The following is a 21,884-nucleotide window of genomic DNA, read 5'->3' as shown; positions in this document are numbered from 1 at the left end:
CTCGGCAGCCTCATCTGGAGCAGGCGTGCCCTCTGTCCAGACCCAGACCCTTCCCAGTCACTCCCTGGCGATGTGCCCTGTTCTCCCTGGGGCGTTGCCCACACAAGGCTGTCCCTCAGCCCCCTGGGCACGGAGGCCACCTCTGACTCCAGGTAGCATCAGCTCCTCAGCCAGCGGTGTGTCGGGTGCTTTGTTTCCACAGTCCTGGCACACACAAGTGCCCAGGCCAGGCCAGGCAGCAGAGTGCACGCCCTGTGCCCCCCACTGGTCTCACTCCCCCTGGGCGAGCCCCACAGAAGGAGGGTCGCTTGCACACATCTGAGGCCCAGGCCCCAGGCCCTCTCCAGAACAGTGACAGTGCCCACCTGCTGAGCGAAGGCACGTCGGGGAGCTTCTCACTTCTCACGGACCCCCACTGCCCCTTCGAGATAAGGATGCACCCGGTCCACAGGGAGGGCAGGGAAGCCGTGTGCCCGGGGCCTGGGGCCCGGGGCCGCAGCATGCAGAGCCTTCAGCTCCTGCCACACACCCTTCCCTGAGGGTCCTGGGCATGAGGCCACTTCAGTGAGGCCTCTGCACAAGGGCTGGTCGTGGGAGCAGAACCTGATGCATGGCCCTTGCTTCCTGGGGCCCAGCCCCCGAGATGCCAACCAGAGGTGCAGGGCACAGCCAGGTCCAGCTGGCTCAGTGTTCTCACTGGCTGGAGTGCAGGGTGTTCAAAGCCCTGCCCACTGGGGGATCCTGGTCAGGAGGGGACGTCATGAACCTCAGTGGGGCAGCCTGGCGCCATCCAAGCCTGGACATGAAGTCCCAAGTGTAGATGCAGTGTGATTTCGGCACTGGCCCTTGGAGTCTCCTCTGCCAGTGCCCCTGTGCCAGTCCTGGGTCTGACCTCTGACCTTATGGCCTCCCCAGGGAGGAAACCAGAGCAGACAGCAGAGACCACTGAGCTCCCAGAGGCCATGGTTAGCATTCTGGGGATGGCACACGGCCAGAGACCAGGGTCCAAGGCTGTCTCAATGCCTAGATGTGTCTGCAAGTCTGTCCAGCGCCCCCAACCCAGAAGTCTCTGCTCCCCTCCTCACTCCTCTCCAGATGGGATGTCCTTGGGTGTGGATTCGGGGTCCACCTCTTCTCTCCCGGGTCTGACACCAACAGAAGCAAAATCCTTGGCCCCCTGAGGCTCCTCACTTCTCCCCGAGACCCCAACACTGGACGATAGCAACAACAGCAGACCAGGGAGCCTACAAGTGGCTGGGGTGACCCCAGAGCCACGCCCGATATGGCCCAGCTGCCGAGGGATTGACACCCAACTCTTACTATGGCAGATGATCTCGCAAGTCTCACACCACCAGGCCAGCTCCCCTAGGAGGCTCATGGCCAAGCCCCGGGCACCATGGAGGCCGGCTCAGAGTGGGCATCCACAGCATCCGTTGACCCCCCTGACACCCAGTGACACCCGTGCCAGTACCTGTGGTGCAGGTGGCGCTGCAGGGCTCGTGGGATGACAGCTTCCACCGGTACATGTCGGCTGGGCTCACACCTGGCTTGCGCGCCTTGGGCCGGGTCCTGGGTGAAGTGAGGAGAGGAGAAGAGAGGAGGGGAGGGAAGGGGAGGGGAGGGGATGGGAGGGGATGGGAGAGGAGAGGAGAGGAGAGAGGGCAGTGAGGAGCTAGCCTCACAGCTCAGCCAGCAGATCTGGGACAGCACCGCGGAGACCAGGGCCCTTAGGGACAGAATGGGATAGACTCCAGGGACACAGACAGACACTGGTGACCTTCCCATCCCTCCGGGCGCCCAGCAAGACCTGGGCTCCCCATGCCCACTCTACTCACACATGCAGACTTCTTGCCATGCTGCCCGCACCGGCTGGTGGACACCTCCCTCACACCCAGAAGGGATCTCAGAAGGCTCGAAGGTCTGAGAATGTCCTGGAATTCCCTCCTGCTCCCCACCTCCCCCAGGACTCCCACTGAGTGGGGACCCTGGCCACTGCCTCTGGTGATCAGAATTCAAACCCCAGCTGCAGATGCAGCAGCCACGCCCCGCAACACGGCCCGGGTTGAGATGGGCCGCACAGACTGCTGGCCTGGGAAGAGCCTGCTGGGGCCCAGCCAGCCACCGGCTGATTCCTGGCCGGGCCCGGGACAGCCAAGGCCAACTATTGTTAGGCCTCTGGCTCCTTTGAACCAGGCGGTGAGCCCAGGCCTCCCCGTCCCCCACACAGCCTCTCTTTGGATCCTACAGGGGACAGAGGGAGCAGCCTGGGGCATCTGCCCGAGACACAGTGGCCAGTGCTGGACCCCAGGGAGTCCTACAGTCTGGAGCCAGGGAAGGAATGGGGAGCTAGTCCTACTGACCACCACTCCTAGGCCCAGCTGGCTAAAGAGGATGGTTCTTGGGCCCCTTCTCAGCCAAATATGGGGACCGCAGGGCTCAGACTATTCTGGGGCCTCGCCTCTGCCATCCGCGACTCTGTGATGGGGTCGTTGGCTTGGGTGAACTGAAACTGTTTGTGAGTCACCTGGGTGGAACGGCGCTGGGTTTTGCTCGGATTGGGGCTTATGCTTCCCAGGGGGACCCAAGCCTGGGTAGAGCGCGTGGGATGCAAGTTGCCCTGATAGCGAGTCACGCTCTGACAGCCCAGGAAATGAGCTCCCAGCAGGAGTGCGGGGAACCAGCCCACCAGTGTGGCTCGCTGGTGCCATCGCCGAGACGAGTGCCGGGAGGAGCGGGGAGCCGGCCCGGTCCGGCCCTCAGTTCAGGGCGGGGGAAGCTCTTCCCCCCCCTCCTCTTTACAAGGAAGGGCAGCTGTAAACATGGGAGAGGGGCCACCCTCCAGAGGTCCCAGAAGCAGGGCTCTGTGGGGAGCCGGCGAGCTTCTGTGGGGGACCCGTTCCTGCCGCGCCCCAATCTGGGCGGGCAGATCCACTTAGGGGGAAAGAAGGCAGAGAACAGCCCTCACACTCCATTCAGAAAACGGCCGTGCGCAGGGCCCCACCCTGCTTTCAACAGTTTAGGTTCTCCCCAGGAAAGAGAGATGAGAAGCCGCGCCCCCACCACGGCGAAGAACCACCCTCTCCATCCACTTCCCACTTCCCAGCCAGCGGGCGGCGTGACTCACCCTCCACTCCAGGGAGAGCTGCTGGGCTCAAAATAACCCCTAGGATTTGGAGCCCCGGGGTATTTCTGCCCACACACCCCTCTGCGGCACGTGGGGTGTGGACACGCGTGTGAGGCGCGGGGCAAAGCCCTGGGCGTATTTGGATAACACTGCGGCGCTGTCTGCTTCCGGTCTTGGAAGGAACATCAAGAAGAACCCCCTGGAAATCACCGGCCGCCCACCTCCGTGGTGGGGGGCTGCTGCGGCCTGCTGTGCTGTGACCGACTCGCCACTGCTGGTCACAGCCTCTGGGTCCTTGCCCGGCTGCCTGGTGGAACACAGGCTCCTCTACCCCCAGCAGCAGAAGCTCTGAAATGACTGTGTTTGTTTATAAACGAACCAGAGAGGTCTGTCTTCCTCTCGCCCCCACAGCTTCAGGGAGGCGTGTGTGTGTGTGTGTGTGTGTGTGTGTGTGTGTGTGTGTGTTCGCGCGCACGTGTGCGTGTGTGCGTCTCAGATGCCTGGTCCCAAAGTCACATCTGCTGACGCCTCCCCCTTGATTGTCTGAAGCGTTTTTGAGAAGATGAAAATAGCCCTTCCTTTCTGGGCCGCCCCTTTGATTTCGCCCGCTCCCCATGCAGACACCACTTCCTGTGTTTGGACAAACCCGAGACATGGCTATTTTGGCCTGGTAGTTTCCCGGCGGCCTCCTCAGCCCTTTATCTCCCCAGACCATTTCTGGTCCCCTCTGGCAGCACCTTTTGATGGCGCCTGGCTGGCCAGGGCGAGCAGCCGCAGCTCACCGAGTTGAGCCTCTCTTTCTGAGTGCTGACAGCGGCTTCAGTGACAGGCACGGGACCCAATATGGCGCCTCCACAGGGTCAGGAGGGTGCCAAGGAAACTGAGGCCCAGAGGAGGGCCGGGTGTGCTGTTTCTCCGCTGCACTGTAAGCCAGACTAAGAAGTGCCCTGCTGCCAGTCGATCCCGTGTCCACCTGGGCTGTAGGCGCTGGGAGCCGCTCCCCACCCAGGAGGCGTGGCTTTACTGCAGCTTCTACATGTCAAGCTTTTCTTGTATGCCCTTGCACATGCCTCTCATACTCAGACCTGGCACCCCAATGGGTCCCCCAAAGCAGGCTGAGGCCCCGCCCCCAGAAACCTTGAGGGTACAAGGTCAAGGGAGCAGCCAGTACCGTGCCTCTTATGGGAAGCGGAGCAGACCCAGAGGCCTCCCCACCTGCATAGAGGAGGCCACATGAGCCATTTGCAGTGCCCTGAGGTGCCCGCTGGCCCTATGCCCTGGTCTCTCTGGCTCACAGGCAGGCCACCTTGTCACCCTAGGCCCCTGGGGATAAGGGAGAAGGTGGCCCAAACCCATCACCTCAAAGGCAGCCCCCAAGTCTCCCCCCAAAGCCAATCCCAAGGACCCCAGCCTCAGTATCTCCAGCCCTGCCAGAGTTCAGCTCTTGCCCAGTCTGAAGTCCAGGGACTCGAGTGGCCAGGCTTCTAGGACACAAAACAAAAGCCAGCAGCCCATGCATGCCAATCCTGCCTAGGCCATGTTCACACCAGCTGCACCGCCCCCAGGGCTTTCTGAAGAAGGGCAGTGGCCTGGAGGGGTGGCCACCCTCATCCCAGAGGCCCAGTCACCAGGGCCTGTCCTCCACACTGGATAGCAGCTCCAAGGCCGCTCTGCACCCAGCCCACACCAACCGGGAAGGCGCAGCACCTCAGGCCCCTCCAGGGCTAGTCACAACTGTCCAGCTGTCCCCAGCCTTGACCATCCAGATACCCCCAGCCCTGACTACCCATGTATCTCCAGACCTGACCGCCAGATGTCCCCAGCCCTCACTGTCCAGTGGTGAGAACCCCAGTGGTTCTCACAGCCTGTTCCAGCTGTAGCTCTAGCCTGGTCCCAACCGCTGCTCCAGGGCACCCTGAGTCGGGACTTCCAGTGTTCTCAGCCTGGGACGTGGGGTGTTTGTGCCCCTCTTGCCCCGCAGTCCCGTGCTGCGGTCCCAGGGACTCTGGGGTGGCTGTCCCTCAGAGCCTCAGGAGCAGGACACCATGGTGGCTGTGACCACTCAGGTTCCCTGTCCCTGTTCCTGAGACCAGCTCAGGGTTGTCAGCTCCATACTTGGCTTCAGCAACAGGGATCCAAGTCGGGGACACCCGGGAGATCATAGCAGGGACACCTGGCCTCCGGCCCAGGCTCTGACCCTAGGCTTAGACCTACAGGGTGCCAGGAGAGTGACCCTGTCCCATCACCCAGGGGTCCTCCTGTCCATGTCCCTGTGGGGTGACCTTGCCTGGGCCCCCGTGGAGAAGCACCCCTACCTGGCCTTGTGGGTCCTGTTCCCGGCCGATGCAGGGAGGCTGGCACTGGCGTTGGGGAACGGGGCCTCAGAGGAGGTATTGGTGACCCTGTCGCTGCTCAGCTCCAGGTAGGACCCGTTGACCAGGTAAGCAGCGGCCCCCTCGCCCTCCTCGTAGTCCACGTAGAGGCTTTCAGCCTCGGGACTCCTGGGGGCACCCTGTGCGAAGATGCTGTTCCCTGTCTCATTCAGGCTGAACTCTTTGGAGTCAGAGCTTGCGCCCAGGAGCTGGTCAGAGATAGCATTAGCGGAGAGGAACTCCTGGGAGGAGAGCCGGGCGTCCACCTCTGGGTCATCCTTGTCCCCTGTGAGCACTGTCCCAGTGGCGTTGCGGTCTGCGGAGAGACAAGCGGTTGGACCTCAAGTGGCCTGCTGTGCGGAAATGCTGGCCACCTGCTACCTTTAAGAGCCCAGAATGACAAGTCCCTCCCCAGGACGAGGAAAGTGGGATGCTCCAGGAAGGTCCTTTCTGCTCAGCAAGACATGATTTGGAGCCAGCCAGGCGAGGTGGCACAGGCCTGTCATCCCAGCACTCTGGGAGGCTGAAGTAGGAGGATCACAAATTGGAACCCAGCTTGGGCAGCTCATTGGCTTAGCTGGACCCTGTCTCAAAATAAAAAATACAAAAGGGCTGGGGATGGAGCTCAGTGTGAAGGCCCTGGGTTCCATCCCCAGTTCTGAAGGCAAAAATAAAAAAGATCCAATTTAGCCAAGGACAGAGGACATGAGCAAGTCTGTACCAAAGACACAGCAGGCACCTGGGCCTCTGGGAATTTGCGTGTCAGACAGGCCCTTCGGCCAGGTCTCCTGCGGACACCGAAGGACCACTGTGTACCTCGTAGAGCTTGCACTGGGCCTGCCCAGAGTGTGCAAGTGACTGTCGCCTCGCTTGATCTCCTCTTGGCCTGGGAAGGGGCTGAGGTCCCCTCCCCCAGGCCTCTGTCCCCTGAGCCCCGGCCCTGCCCACCACCCAAGGGGGCTCCTGTTACCTCGGAAGCCTTTGCCCCTGGAGGGCCCCTGGCAGGCCCCGCCGCCGGCAGGCTCGCACACCTCGTTGGTCTCCTGGCCCGGACGAGGGCCCAGGTCCACCTCAGGGCCCCGGGGGCTGAAAAACCGGTTGTCCAGGCCCAGCTGCTCAGAGGAGGCCGGGCCGTAGAGCGAGGCATTGCGCTGCAGGAAGCCCAGGAGCCCAGCGCTGGCCAGCTCCTGGCTCTCTGCGCTGGCGGAGACGGAGGCTGAGGCAGGCTCTGAGAAGCTGTAGTAGACCGGCGGGCGGCCGTGCTCAGGCGGGGTCTGCAGCAGGGTGTACTCGAAGGTGATGGAGGGGCTCTTGCCATTCTGGTTCCACACCTGGGGAGGAGCAGTTGTGAGACCCCCGCCTCCCTCCAGCCCTGCGTGTACCCTGAGGACCCAAGGGCACTGCCCCCCTCAAGGCCACAGGGCCCAGCATACAGACACCCCAGAGGAGGACCAGAGAGTACAGGCGCTAAAGAGCCACAGAGAGCATCCTAGGATGGAAGCCACGTGAAATCCACCCTGCATGCTACCATCATGGTGCACCAGAAATCCTATGCGAGGGTATCGGGGCTCCACCCCCTCCCCACAGAGATGAGAACCTGCCTCCACTCCGGAGAACCTTGAGGGGGGCATAGCTTGGCTGCAGAGCTCCCCATGGAGGAGCCCAGCCTGTGTAGGCACCATAGGGCAGCCCTACCTCTCTGCCCAGGGTCCCTCTACCCCTGCCCAGTCTCCACCCTGAAGCAGGAGTGGTCCTGGAAGCTGGATCTGAAACAGATTCTGGAACAGGATCGACCAGCACCCCTGCGGGGGAGCACAAGGGTCTGCAGGGCAGTGGGCAGAGCTCAGAGGCCCTGGAAGGCAGTAGTGAACCAGATAGGTGGGACACTGTGGGGGATGCACAAGGTGACATCTCACGGCTTTGGTTTTGGCTGGGGGCAGGGTGGGCCAAGAAGGTACAAGGAATCCTAGAACCTGCGGTGCTGGAGATGGGGAGAGGGGAACTGCAGCGTGGGGCCAGAGTAGGGGCCCAAGACAGTTCAGTGCTACAGCTTGAGGGCAGAAGGGGCAGAGGAGGCCCAAGGCAAAGGGCAGACCGGAACATGGGAACCTGGGACGCAGACACAGGGACCTGAGTCAGGAGGCTCAGAATGTGTGAAATCTGACGCCCTGGACCTTCTGGACCTGGAGAGGCCCGGGTCTCCCTAAAAAGCTGGCGCAGAGACCTCCTCCACCCCGCCGTGAGCCCATGGGCTGAGCTCACCTCCTAAGACTCCTGACCTCCAGAACAGCAGCTCGGCTCGAGTCCCATCCTTCCCTCACCCGGAAAGACCCAAGAAGGAAGAGTGCGCCCTCGACCCGCGGGCAGCCACAGGGGCAGCTGGGGACATCTAGGCTGACCGAGACCCGGCTCTGGGGAGCCCGGAGCCATGTAGTGGACATTAAGAGAGGGACAAGCCCTGTGCCTTCCGTGGCAGGGGAAGGGAGGATGGTCTACAGGCCGGACAAACCGCCAGGGGACTCTGCTCCGGGGGAAGCCCAGAGGACATTCCACTCGCCAGCAAGAAAAGAAATGCCATGGTGAGATGATGCCAGCTTCACTCGGGACAGCGCTGAGCATCCGTCCTCACACACCAGGCTGGTGGCAGGAGAGGCAACTACAGACCAGAGCCTCCAGCAGCCCAGGAGGTGACAGGCACCTGAGATAGTAAAGCAAGGCAGACGCACGTGTCTCAGTAAGCAGTAGCAGGCATGGCCACCTGTCCACGGAAGACTTGGGATGTGGACAACAGGATAATGGGCAAAGCACCCGATGGGATGGATGGATGAACCGGAAAAGGTGCTGCTCAACCAATGTGAATGGAAGAGCTCAAGATGGAGGATCAGGAGGCCGGGACAGGCGTCCCAGGCAAGGCTACTGTACTTCCATGTGTCCTGAGCCGGGTCTCAGACCCAGGAGCCACAGACCCAGCATCTTGGGCAGGAGCCATGGGTAACAGTGCTGAGTCCCCAGCTCCTCTCCAGAGGGTGGCAGCGGTTAAACTGGTTAACTGTTCCCTGGAGAAATGTGTGGACGCCCCAGAACCAGGGTCCAAGTCCTCACTGGTAACCAAGGCCCCAGGCACCATGACTGTAGCCCGGTGCTCTCGCAGTGTGTCCCTAGCCCACAGGTTCCCTGTCTCCAGAGGCACAACTGGTGTTGGCAGAACCCTCGAGCCAGCCCTGGAGCTGTCACTGTGACAGGGTGTGTGATGCCTCTGCCCTGGCTCCATGTAAGAGCAAATCCAAGATGACAGCGTGTCCTGGGGAGATGGCAGACATTAGTACCACATATCGTGTCCTGGAGGGTCAGGGTGAGGGTCTCAACCCCAGTGGATCTGCCCCTAAGCGTGGTTGTGTACTGCATGGCCCGACCAGGTCCCAGTCCCTGAGGCTCTGGGCCAGGTCGGTCCCCTTTCTGGAGCCCACTCACATGGTCGTGGGCTGGGCATTTGTGGCCACTAAGCTGGCAGTAGACTCTTTTCTGTCCCCAGCTGAGGAGGCCCAGAGTAGTACCCATTCACACAGGGTGGGGGCTGGGGGTAGAGCTCAGTGGCACGGTGCCTGCCTGGCCCGTACAAGGTCCTGAGTTCAGTTTCCAGTACCAAAAACAAGAGTGTATCCAACACGCAGGGTGGACAGAGCACACATGCACAGCAGTGACCCAGGGCTACCTGAGCATCCTGCTCTTGGTCATAACAAATTATACGGGAGACTGTCCCCCTCCACAGGACACTGTGCCTGGTCCTCTGCATCGATGACATTGTGTCTATCAGATCAGGAGAGGCACTGGAAGACTTTACGTGCTCCAGATGGCCAGAGACTCAACTCTATAAAGACTCAGTGTCCCCCACCCTATTGGTGACGATCTCAGGGTTCAGTTTGCCAGGGCACCCTCTGACTGTGTTTGACCACGACGCCAGGCAGTCCACCACAGGAAGGATGAGCAGGCCAGAGGCCCGAGAAAGCTGCACCAGCAGGTGACACGACTGTCACCACTCTTGCACCAGCACACCCAGATCATGGCTGGGAATGCTCAGGGGGACCCCAGTGACCAGGTGAGGGTGGAGACAATGGCCGAACCAAACTCCACGATGGGTCAGCTTGGTAGGAGGGCGCAAGCCAAAGGGGACTCTACCTGGTGATGCCCCCCGAGGCAAGGAAGGAAGGAAATGCCCCCAGCACCATCATCCTCTATACAGGTGGCATCTTGGCCCAAATAAGACGCTGGCTCCCAGGGCCAGGCAAGGGGCAGGGCTGTGGGTCAGGAGCCCAGAGGGAACAAACGGAAGACTGAGGCTGAGAGCCACCAAACAGCCACGGGACAGGGAGAAGGGCTTGGCCTGCTAACACAGGCCTGCCCCCGGCTTCGATCACCTGCTGATGGCCCGGCACAAGGGCCCGCTGGCGAGGCCCCTGCTCACGAAGACTGCTCCAGCCCCTTCCAGGGTTGGGACCTCAGCTGGCTGAATCAGACAAGCCCTACTAGGCACTGTCCTGCATGGACCCGGCCTCTCTGTACCAAAGGAGGAGCCCATGGACGTGGCCCCAGCCCATTCTTCAGCGGACTGCTTGAAGGGGACTAGCGGCAGCCCACAGCTGAGCCCCACACCCTGGGCATTTCCCGAGGGGGTGGGGCGCTCTGTGCCAGGTGAACCCCTCCCTGGATCAGCTGCACCCCAACCCCACGCCCAGACTGAGTTAGTGTGGACAGCAGGAAGGCTAAGGCCTACACCTCCCTCTGCCGAGCCCCTCTCTCTCTCCCGGGGCTGCTCCGGAGACCCCGTCCCCAAGCCCTCCAGCACTGCACTTTCACTCCAGAGTCTGGCCTGTGGGCTCCTCCCACCAGGGGCCAGCTGCCTCTGTGGCAACTGCAGCAAAACTCAAATGCACTCAGACAGAGACGCCTCAACTCCTACAGGAGCCAGCTCCAGAACCACCTGTCTGGGGGCAGCCAATTCCTGGGCAAGTCCTGCATGTGTGCTCAGGGCCAGGCCCCAGACTGCGGCAGTGTGGGTTCTCTTCGCCAGTCATGGCAACACCCAGGCAAGCTGGGCAGGATGGGCCCAGATTCTCCTGCTGCCCCTCCCCAGCCCAGAGCCTGTCTGGGACCCTGAGCACCCTGGGGAGGCAGGCCAGGGGCCGCAGGCTCTACCTTGGTCCCCACAGTATCAACCAGGCAAGCCGGGACTGGGGGCATCAGCGCCAACTGTGGACTGAGAACAAACAAATGAGCCAGTGGATGAACAAATGAATGAATGAACGAACAAATGATGAATGAATGAACAAATGAATGAATGAATGAACAATGAATGACTGAATGAACGAATGAATGAATGAACAAATGATGGATGAACAAATGATGAATGAGCAAATGAATGACTCCATGAACAAATGAGTAAATTAATGAACAAATGAATGACTGTATGCGTGAACAAATAAATGAATGAATGACTATGCAAAGAATGGGCAAATGAATGAACAAGTGACTGAATGAACAAGTGACTAAATGAACAACAAAATGAAAAACAAATGAATGAACAAATGAATGAATGGCTGAACAAACGAGTGACTGAACGACCAAATGAACAAACCAAAGAATGAATGAGTGAACAAGGAAGGAATGTAAATGAATGGGTGAGTGTGGGGTGGACGGGTGAGCAAGAAAAAACGAGAATGAATTAATGAGCTTGTGGGAGACAGAGGATGAACTAAGATCCAAGTGGACACCAGACAAGGGCCTGAATCAAGATGACAGGGGCATAGTCACTGAGTGACTGAAGGAGGGGTGCCCGGAGCACGCAGGTGTGGCAACCCCTGGGCACACGTGGCAAGGCTGCCAAGGTCTCAGCCCGCAAGTCCTGCCCCTGGCTATGTCCTGGGGAGCAGGGCCCACAGCGCCCCTATCCTCACACGCACGCACGCACCATGACATTCAGGCCCTGGTTGGTGGGCCCCTGCGCCACAATGTACTCGATGCCTGTCTCGTAGACGTCCATGGGCCGCCGGTACTTCACCACGGTACCGGCGATGTTGAAGTTCTTGGGGCTGTCCACCTTGTAGTTGCCGTTGAAGAAGTAGAAGCCGGCTTCATCTGCCAAAGCTGGGAAGGCAACGCTGCAGGTCAGTCCAGGAGGAGGGGCCTGAGGGGCAGAGGAGTTGACACCTCTCTCTCTTGGGGAGCCTGCCCTGGCCTTCCAAGACAGGCCCTCACAGCTGTAGGGACGGAAACATAGCCTCTGCCCAGGCCAGCGAGAGCCAAAGAGACAAACCCCTTCCTGTCAGCCCACAGCAACCCCGACACTCCCATGTGGACCTGCTTAGCTGCTCTGAGCTAAGGGGCTGTGGGGCACAAGCTGGTGCCGCGGGCCGGTGGCCAGTGTGGACAAGAAGGGCAGCAGCCTGTGGAAGGCATGCATCTGCCGGCAGACATGCACAGGCCCAGGAAGAACTTCCGTGCCTCATCAAAGGCCCACAGCAAGTGACACTGCAGCCCTGGTCTGGCTGGTGTGGGGTGCTATCCACCAGGCCACTCCTGGGATCCCCCAGCTGAGCAGCTCCACCCTCCCGATGAGAGCAATGACCTCTGCTGTCACAACCGTGCTGTCACTCTGTCCTCCCAGGGGCTGAGGGCTGGCAGGGTTAAATTAGGCAGGTGGGGTCCTGGGTACCCCTCTCCCAGAGATGGCTGTTGGGGGGACACTCCCAGGCCCTGTCTGGAGCCACAGGAATGTGTGTGTGGCCCCCACCAGCCTGTTCCCTGTGCCTGGAGTCTGGAACAGCTGCCCAGAGCCAGTTCTCCCGGGGCAGAGGTGCTTGGGGCCTCAGGGCTGGGAGGGGCCGGGGGAGGCAGACTCGGCACTCAGGGACACTCTGTCTTCCAAAGGGTGTCCTTAAAGCCAGTTCCAGGAACTGGCCGCTGAAGGACGGTTCAGCTTCCAAAGTCCCTGATGCAATACAGAGGAGCCGGGGCAATTAATTTATTATCAGACAGACGCAACATGCAGGACGCGTCTGCCTGGAAAATACCCTGCACACAGCAACGTCAGAGAATAACGCAAAGGCCTCGAGCTGCAGGGGCCTGCTTGTCTCGGGCCAGTGTCAGGTACGAGCCAGGGCCTAGCGGGGCCGCATCCAGGCCCTGTTTCCTGACAGTGAGGACCTTCCCGCTCGCGGCTTTCCCCGCGCTCCAAGGCAGCCTTTGGCATTTCCACGTGTCTGTCTCAAGGAGAGAGCTCTGTAGCCAGCCTAGAGAACGCAGCATTTCCTGGCCTCGCCACTCCCCAGAGAGCAAGCCGCAGAGCCACTGGCCTGGCAAGAAGCCCAGCTCCTCAGGCCCAGCCCAGGCCATCCCTGGGGTGGGAGCACCTGGGCCCGGGGGCACACAGATCCAGGGCCGGACCATGCGGACCCCAGAGGCTGCAGCAAGGCTGGTCCCCTCCTGAACCCGTGCTAGCAAGAGTTTCGTGGCAGCTGGCCTCACATAGTCGCTCTCCCGTAACGTGCGGGTTCTCGGCCTGGCCCAAGCGGGGCTGGGCAAGTGCTGAGAAGCTCTCAGGGGGCAGCACCTGCCCACTAGGCATAGGGGCCACACTTCCTGGGGCCAGGTCAGCCCTCCAGCCTCACAGACGACCCACCCTAAAATGCTCCCCAGACAGGGTGTCGCTGCCTCCTCACGGTGCAAATAAATCCGTAATCTGCAAGGTGGGCTCCCCTCCCAAGCCCAGCTTCCCGCCGAGACTGCAGGGGCAGAGCCTCCCACGCAGGGCCACCCGGGCCTGAACCGCCCTCAGCTTCTCCAGCTCGTGACTTTGGACGCCACTCGCCTCCTCTCTGCTCCACCTGACTGCTCACCTCCTGGACATGCTCCTCATGCCCCTGCAAGGGGCCCATCTTCAGCATCCCGGCTTCTGCCTAGACCAGGCCCTCTAGCAATGGGGCGCTCACTGTCCAGCCTGTCCAAGGATCTCTCACACAGGGCCAAGGCGCTTCCCACCACCCCACCACCTGGATCAGCCCCCTTCCAAAGAGGGGGCCCAGCCGGGTGCCCCTTCCACCTGGCAACGCTGACCCAGCGCCAGCTACGCACCTAGCATGTCAGCCGACTTCTTCCTCTCCACGATCTGGATGTCCCGGGCACCGGCCGGGATGTGAGTCACCAGGGAGTAACCTGCAGGCACACAGACAACCGAGAGTGGGTCCTGGCCCAGCAGAGCCCTTGTGGGGTGGCATGGCTGGCAGGGGAGTGGAGAGTGCAGAGTCACACTTCGGTGGCAGATGCCATCCTGGGCTACGCGGGAGGCAGCTGTCTAAGGGTGCATGGGGCTCCCACCCCGCCAAATGGCTGTGCTGTCCCAACACTGAGCCCTCCTTGGGCACCCAACCCATTCCCACCAAGGCCATGGGAACGCCCTGTCCTCATTGATGCCCACCCCAGCCCTTCCCGATGGGCACTGTGGCACACGGGAACCTCAAACATTAGCATCACTGACCGCAGTCCTGCCCTCTGCTATCACCGAAGGGCCCTGGACAACTGTTGGGTCCCCGGGCCTCAGTTTCCTCCTCTGTACACAAGCACAATGCCATCTACTCTTCACGTTCACCTCGTTACTTCTACGTCCATCTCCTCACAACTGGAGCCGATAGCAAAGCCCAGGAGACTGGCAGCTAGAGCTTGGCTGGCTGGAGCCTGCCCCAGGATGCCAAGAGAGAGGCAGCCATGGACGGGATCCTCTGAGCAAAACAGGGACAGAGGAGCTGGGGGCGGAGGCGTACCACCTGCAGGGGTAGGGGGCAGCTGAGGGGACAGCCTAGCTCAGCTAGGACAGAGGAACCAGCAGGAAATGCAAGGCCTCTCTCCTGGGTTCTTCTGCACATGGGCAAGCTGTCTTCACCTGCCCTCCTCCTGGACTGCACTCTCATCCAACGGTTGCCAGGGTCCTTGCCTGACCCTTGCACCTGCAGCTCTGATAAATGGTTCCCAATGGAGTCTGGAGGGGCCAAGTGTGAGAGGCTAGGATTGACACCATCAGCTATTTCTCTGGCATGAACTCTGACGCTGTGGCCAGTTGCAAATTATCACGGTGCTATCCCTGCACAGCGCCGTGATAACCTACTGTATATGGCATTCCCACCACAAACCACGACAGCCAACCAGGAGGAGGACCAGGAAGTGATCACTTTCTGTTAAATGCAATTTATTTAAGTTCAGGTTCACATGCTTCAATGTTGGAATTACCAAGGAGCCCACGAGATTCCGGGCATTTAACACTCAGAGCTCCTGGGACGCTGCAGGTCCCCTGGCGCTTGCAGTGGCACAAGTACCTGTGCGTCGGGAACATATGTGTGGCTCTGTGGCCCGGACACAGACCCCACACAGGGCTTGCGGGCCTAGCCTCAGCCCTACCCTGTGGCTGGGGGGCCTTAGGTGACTCTGCTCCTCTCTGACTGTCCTGTGGCTTTGAGCAGCAGTCTTTCTACCTGCCTTGTCACGATTCTGCCAGCCCTGGCACAGTGCCCGGCACAGAGGCACTGGCAGGATAAGCCGGGGTGGGTTCCGTGCCTGCCCCTGTCTCCTCATGGGGAGCTCGGCCAGGACATGGCCCTGAGCAGGGCCTTGCCACCGCCCACAGAGCCTGGCACCTTCCAGAAGCTGGGTGAGAGATCTGTTGCCCACGGCTGGTCCCCAGCTCTGTGCCCCAGGCCAGCAGAACGCTGTGGGAGCAGATGTGTGGCAGGAGTGGGGGCCGCAACTCCGGTTCTGCTCTACCTGCTTTGGGCCCGAGGCTGCCCGGTGAGATGCTCAGCCCCGCAGCTCTCGTGGGGCCCGGCTGCTCCTTCTACCCGACTCCCTCCCTGTCCCTCAGCCCAGCATGCCCTGCCACGGTCCCATGTCCACCCCAGCCTCCTGGTCCGTCACTAGCTCCACACCATCCCCATGTAGGGCAGGACCTCCTCCAACTCCTGGACACGCCGGAAGCCCCAACAGGATTGGCTTTAGTCCGGGATTGCCTGGCCTCAGTTTCCCCATCTGCTTAGTGGGTTTCAAGCTGCACCTCCCCAGTCTGGAGGTTGTGATGGCCCGCTTCTGCGGAGACTCAGAAATACATCCACTTGAACAGAGCATTCCAACTGAATCCTTCCAAAACTGCAATGGCCTGTCACGCACCAGACCCTGCAAGAGGGCCGGCCTGCAGCTGGACACAAACACAAGGCCAAAGTGCAACTTTGAGAAGGCACGGTAGCCAGGTGTGGTGGCTCATGCCTGTAATCCCAGCACTCAGGAAGCTGAGGCAGGAGGATCGTTGCGAGTTCGAGACCAGCCTGGGCTATAAAGTGAGCTCAAGGCCGGTCTGAACTGCACAGGGAGATCCTGTCTCAAAAAGAGCAAAAAACAAAAAGAGAGAGAGAGACAGAGGGAGAGTAATGGTGGGAACAGAGACTGTGGAAGGGGCCAGGCCCCAGAGGAGGAGACTCCGACTCAGGCCCAGCATCCTGTGTGTCCGCAGCCACATCTCCCAGTGGCTCCAAAACCAGGACTCATGCCTCAGCTTCCCCTGTTTTAAGCATGCCAGTCACACCTCCCTGTAGCTGCTTCAAAGTCAAACGTGATCCTTGCCATCGGCCTCTGGTATGCAGTGGATGTTTAGCGAAGAGCCACTGATGCTTCTGGTCAGAGGGGCGCTACAGGGACCTGTCCAGCTCCCCAGGAAGTGGGAGCGGGGGCGGCCTTACCCAGGGGCACGTTGCCCTTGCGGTAGTTTCCGGTCACGTGGGTGCAGCTGCTCCCGTCGCCCTGGCAGACACCGCACTTGTCCAGCGTGTGGGTGGAGAACAGCACCCCGTCACAGCCGATGGGCTGCAAGAAGCAGGGAGACGCTGCTGGGGGGCACGGGGCGTGGCCACCCCTGCCCGGGCGGCCAGCACGGCCAGCGCCGTGAAACCAGCTGGACTTCCGCTGCAACGTTTAACAACCTCACATTTTCCAGACACGCAAACCCCTCGCAGGTCGGTGAGCTTGCAGGATGTGCCGTCGCGGGCGGACACCATGAGCTGCCGCTGGCCGTCCACCGTGGTGCAGTGCAGGTCGCAGGGCTTGCTGGAGATGTGCACGTAGTCGTCTGGGGACGGGCGGGGGGTCAGTGTGCACAGTGGGCGCTTCCCGCCCCCGTCAGATAGGAACCTCCCTCCCCATGTGGGAAACTGAGGCCAAGGGTGAAGAAGGGACCTCAGGGTCTCAGTGGCAGGTCTCACGGGCTCAGGGCAACAACTGGGACCCACTGAGCCAACTCCCTGCCCCGGAACCCCAGGGCACTACAGCCCCAGGAAGCGGCAGAGGCCAACCCATCTCCACTGCTGTTTGGACAACTTTGCTTCCTCTCCCCAGGAGACAGAGACAGCAGAGAACAGCCATCACCGCCCCCCAGCCCCGCGGGACCACGGCCAGTCTCGGGTTGTCTGGGCTGGTTCCTGTCCAAGCCCCTGGCCAGAAGCGGGAGAGTCCTGACCTTGGAGGCCAGGCCTGCAGGAAGCTCAGCCCCAAGACCTGCCCAGGGGTGATGTCACAGGCCTGCAGACGGGGAGAGGATCCCAGGATCCTGCTCAGGAGATGTGGGGCCCACTCCTGGCTCTAGAGCTGGCCGCAGCGGCCTGTGATGAGTTCCCTGCTCCTAGCCTATTTTCTGCTTGCACACCTGTCAGGATTGGCCCTGGGGGCTGTGAGGGCCACCCCACCCCACACCTCTGCAGGGCAGGTCCCCAGGGCTACAGGTACCAGGGTATAGGGGCTTCCACTGGTAGGTCCGCCCGTCGTACACACGGGAATTGAAGGAGACACACTGCTCCTCGCGGAAGCTTCTCCCATCCGGTGGGCACTCCTGGAAGACGAGGAGGGGCTCCAGCGGGAAGTGGCCGCAGCGGGACACCCTCGGAGCCCAGGGTGGCCTCCCGTGCTCTGCCCCACCATTCCCCGGGGTGCCTACCTCTCCAACAAGGCAGGTGCCGGCCCCTCATGTTCTGTCTGCCACCCTTCCTGTCCCCTGCCCCAGCCTCCCCCCAGCTGGGAGGCAGAGGTACCGGGATGCCCGGGTGCTGCACCACTGGTGCCCCTCGCCCTCTGCTCTTGGCAGACCCTGCCCATGTGTGCATGTGTCCGGCTCAGAGCTCCTGTGCAGGGGTGGCATTGTTGATGGCTTCACAGAGGGCCTGGCTCAAGAAAGAGCCAGGGACAGAGAAGGTTGCGCCTGAGCGGTCCAGCGGCTTCAGGCGGGCTCTGTCTGCCCTGGGAGCTCAGGAGGATCCACTGAGCCCAGCAGCACTGTCCCACGAGGACAGCTGACCAGGGGACCTTAGCGCAGAGGCCATGGCCCCTTGTGCCCTTCCAGCCCCCGCCCCTGCACTGGCAGCAATGGCTTCGGCCTGTGCTGACTGATTCCTTTCCCCCATACCCCCATGTTCTGGGGACAGGCGTTGGGGTTCAGACTAACTCTGGCCCCACTGAGAGCCACCCCGGGGCTGGGCCAGCCTCAGCGCCTCCTTCCCAGCCCTGCTGACACCAGGGTGACAAAGCCTTGGAGAGCTGGGGCCCAGGGCGCAGCAGTGGACACACCGGGGAGGAGCTGGGAAGGTCCCAGGAAGTGGCCCGGGGGATCGTCCTACACACAGGGACAGAGGGGCCGGCCCAGTGTGCGAGGGCACCTGCGGGCACCACGCGCCTCGGTACCAGGGTATAGGGGCTTCCACTGGTAGGTCCGCCCGTCGTACACACGGGAATTGAAGGAGACACACTGCTCCTCGCGGAAGGAGCCTGCCCCGGCTCCGCTTGAAGAGTACCGGCTGCACTTCGGGGCCCAGGGTCTTGAGCGGACCCACGTCAGGAGGGAAAGCGGTGTCCCAGGCCCTGACCTCACCTTCAGGCTGCAGAGCTGGTAGCGCTTGGATATCCCAGTGCAGGTCCTATTGCCGGCACCCGGGACAGACTTCCTCCTGGCATGAAGATGGGTGCTGAGCAAGGTTCACAGCCTCAGGAGTGGCCTCGGGCTGGCTCTGCAGCCACCAGCTTCCAAAGCCACCCTCCCCCAGGCCCAGGAAGGACATAGCACCGAGTCTGAGAGCCCAGAGCCCCTGCTTGTGGGCACAGGTGGCCTGCGGTGCTTGCTAACACACGAGGCCTCACGGGTGTTGAGCCATAGCTGGGGTCCCCCACTCTCCCCACGCTGCAGATGAGGACTCGGATGGCAGACAGTTGAGTGGCCTGCCCAGGAAGCCGTATGCCCAGGAAGCCGTAGCAGCAAGACCAAAACCCAGGTCCATGCGACACCGGAGTTCCAGCTGTGTCTGCCACACTCCTGAGCGTGTCTACCTGGCTCACGGCTTCAGAAGAGAAGGCTGGGGTCTTGCCCCTCAAGGACAGAGCCCTGGGGACTGATGCTGCTTCCCCACAGGGAGGCCTCCTGGGACCTGGGGCACTGCAGGGACTGTCAGGAGCTTCCAGCACAAGAGCCACCAGGACCCGAGCCTGGGTGCCCACCCCACCCCGTCCCACGCCAGCCCTCAGCCACACGGTGCCCCCCACCTCTGCTGCAGGCAGTGTCGCTCCTGGGACATCACCCCACCCCCGCAGCTGCGGGAGCACGCTGTCCACTTGGTCCACTCCCCCCACCAGTAGGCCGTGGCATCGGCGCCGCCCTCCAGGCTGTTGGATGTAGGGCTGTTGTCCTGGTGAGAGAGCCACAGACAGTCAGAGGAGGGCTCAAGTACCCAGTAGGATGTGCCCAAGGGCCTCGCTGGTGGCTGGGCAGGAGGACACAGGGGTCCCTCCGCAGTCTAGGCTCAGTCTCCCAGCACCAGGCCCAGGGTCCCCTGATCTTCAGGCCTGAATGTCGGGGACCTTGGCAAGCTCTGAGGCCTCAGCTCTCTGGCCCACTTGCCCACACAGCCTGGGCCCCATGTGGATCTGGGGGAACACAGCCCACCTTTACTGGGTAGGGAAGCACCGAGCCACCCCCAGCCACTGTCCCACTCACGGCCAGGAACTCGGAATGGTCAGAGCCCCAGTTCAGGACCAGTCTGACCGGCCCTGTGGACAGGTTCCTGGGAACCAGGGGGTCTCTGGGCTTCTGGGCATGTGCCCCACACCTACCTCACAGTGCTCCAAAGTCAGCCTGTTTTGGGGTGACTACACCTGCATGAGTGGCTGAATCAGGGCCCTGGACAATGACACCCCACTCACCGAGAGCTCTGTGGATGCTGCACCCCCAGCTACCACCGCCATGGCCAGCAAGGACCAGGCCCATCGTGAACACTGCCATCCTCCATCCATCCTAAGAATCAAGGCCGCTGTCACTTCCAGGCCACAGCCAAGTGTGGGGAGGTCCCCAAGGCTCACCCGGGGCCCCAAGAGGCAAAGTTATCTGGGATTGGCTGGTTGTGGCTGCTCATCTTTTGGGTCAGCAAGAAGGCACTTGAGGAGCATTTAGAGAGGCCAGTCCAGGCCTGGGCATAGACAGGTGGTGTGTATGCCAAGTCTGGACCACCCTTGATCTGAGGGCACACAGGAGAGCTGCGTGCTCTGCCTCCAAGCCCCAAGCTCCCTGGAGACACCAGGGACAGCCGAGTGGCTGGAGGCCCAGGCTGGGGGGAGTCGGGATGGAAAGGAACAAGGGCAGCAAGGACCAGGTCGGCCCTGCTCTGCCCTGCTGAGCTTTGCTCAGCCCTCCCACCCGGTGGGCCCCAAGAACCTCAGGGGAGCACCCTCTATGAGACCCCAGCCCAGGAGTCTGCACCCCACACCAGGAAGATGGAACTGGGGGAAGGGGGCAGCTGGTGACAGCAGCCCTGAGCCATCTGGCTGACCCCTCCCAACAAGCCAGCACTGTCAGGGTCACACCAGGGTCAAATAGATGGATCCAATCAGCTCCCAGGCACGTGACCCTGCCCCACCTCACTGCCCACCCTGCCCCAGAAGGGAGGGAGAGGGGAACCTCACCCGCAGGGAGTTAGAGAAGGGGTTTCTGAATGGACCCGGCCCAGATGGCGGAAGCTGACCGGCTCCCAGACAGCAGAGGCCTGTCCCACACCCGGGTCTATTTGGGGCAAATGTGGAGGTCGCCCTCCCTGCAGCCCTGAGGCCGGCCCTGCCTCCCAGCACCTCGCCTCCGGACCCCCTTCCTCAGGCCAGGCAGGACAGGTGTTCGCACATCCTGCCTTTGGGGATCCCTGCCCCACCAGCCCGTGCGCCCCCGAGCTCCTTCTGCACTCTAACCTCCTGGCAGCAGGGCCTGCGCGGGCCCATGTGCTCCCTGGCGCCCGGCCCCGCCCTCGGCTGAAGACAGGTGCCGAGAGCAAGCGCGCCGAGCGCACACTTGGTTTTCATTAAGGCTCCCAGACGCCGCTGGCCTTGGGCCAGGCCGGCTTGCGCGGGATCCGTCCCTCCCGGGGTCCCAAACCGGCAGCGGCTGCGGGAGGGGTTTGCAGGGCGGCCGGCAGCTCCGGGGCAGAGGCTGCAGTGGAGGGGCCAGCTCTGCAGGTCAGGTCACAGGTCCGTCCTCCTCTGGGCAGACAGGCACCCCGGGGGCCTCGAGGGGCTGCTCAGCCCCACCCTGGGCAGCTGGAGGAGCAGAACCCAAGCCCCCGGAGGCTGCGACATTTCAGGGACAGGGACTCACGGCCTACCTGGCCCGGCCTCAGCAGGTTGTCCTCCCAGAGCAGGGTGAGTGCCAGGTGCGCAGCCAGCGGGAGCGAGCAGAGGCCAGGGACGTGCAGCTCTGCCTCTCTCCTCCTCGGCAGCCGCCCCTCTCCCACTTCAAAGAGCATCTGAGGGAGGGGATCCCGGGAGGGGAGGGGCGCAGCCCAGTGGCGGCTCTGTGGCCGCAGCCGCCTTTATAGCTGTCAGGCAGACGGGGAGGAACTCACACTTCCCACCAGGCCGCTGCCCCGCCCGCCGCCGGCCGGACTGGCGCACACTTTAACCCGCTCTGCGCCTCTGGAGCCCCGCCAGGCGGCCCAGCTGCCTGCTGGCTGCTGCTACGAGGCCCAGGAGCAGCGAGCAGGAGGCCGGTGGCCCAGGTCCCGCGTGGGGACCACATGCGGGTGTCCAGATGGAGCAGCTAAGCTGAGGTCACCGGGGAGGCCAGCGGTGGCCACGCGGAGTCCCCAGGCCGCCTGGCCCTCCAGAGGGCCCACCCCTTCCACCCCTGCGAGAAGGGCTGGAAGCAGGGGGTGTCCCCACCCACAGAGCAGAGACAGGTCACGGCCCTCAGGCCAGCAGCCAGCCTCCTCGGGGCCGTCCCCACGCACAGAGGTCTAAGCAGGTGAGGAAAAGAGAGAAGCCTGGCCAAGGGCTCCCGGGAC

General features: G+C 62.1%; 1 protein-coding gene across 4 annotated transcripts in view; it reads right to left on the bottom strand.

Annotated features, from left to right (window-relative positions):
- Positions 1 to 21,656, bottom strand: part of Adamtsl2 (ADAMTS-like 2) — a 29,821-nt gene extending 8,165 nt beyond the window's left edge. Inside the window, exons 1-12 of one of the 4 annotated variants that reach the window (XM_013506730.1) lie at positions 21,207 to 21,656; positions 19,765 to 19,855; positions 19,108 to 19,250; positions 18,443 to 18,536; positions 17,308 to 17,410; positions 16,509 to 16,654; positions 16,269 to 16,392; positions 13,624 to 13,704; positions 11,462 to 11,637; positions 6,467 to 6,827; positions 5,440 to 5,812; positions 1,472 to 1,569 (exon numbers count right to left, since the gene is read on the bottom strand). In XM_013506730.1, the coding sequence (XP_013362184.1) occupies positions 1,472 to 1,569; positions 5,440 to 5,812; positions 6,467 to 6,827; positions 11,462 to 11,637; positions 13,624 to 13,704; positions 16,269 to 16,392; positions 16,509 to 16,654; positions 17,308 to 17,410; positions 18,443 to 18,536; positions 19,108 to 19,250; positions 19,765 to 19,854 (1,789 nt within the window). In that variant the 5' untranslated portion in view covers position 19,855; positions 21,207 to 21,656. Of the gene's footprint in view, positions 1 to 1,471; positions 1,570 to 5,439; positions 5,813 to 6,466; positions 6,828 to 11,461; positions 11,638 to 13,623; positions 13,705 to 16,268; positions 16,393 to 16,508; positions 16,655 to 17,307; positions 17,411 to 18,442; positions 18,537 to 19,107; positions 19,251 to 19,764; positions 19,856 to 20,520; positions 20,599 to 21,206 lie in introns of those variants that run through there. The other 3 variants (XM_013506732.1, XM_013506731.1, XM_013506733.1) reach the window with 3 other exon arrangements.
- Between the last annotated feature and the right edge of the window lie 228 nt (positions 21,657 to 21,884).

This window comes from Chinchilla lanigera, unplaced genomic scaffold (genome assembly GCF_000276665.1).
Source record: "Chinchilla lanigera isolate Chin_1 unplaced genomic scaffold, ChiLan1.0 scaffold00112, whole genome shotgun sequence".
Taxonomy (NCBI): Eukaryota; Metazoa; Chordata; class Mammalia; order Rodentia; family Chinchillidae; genus Chinchilla; species Chinchilla lanigera.
This window is presented reverse-complemented; position numbering and strand designations above follow the sequence as displayed.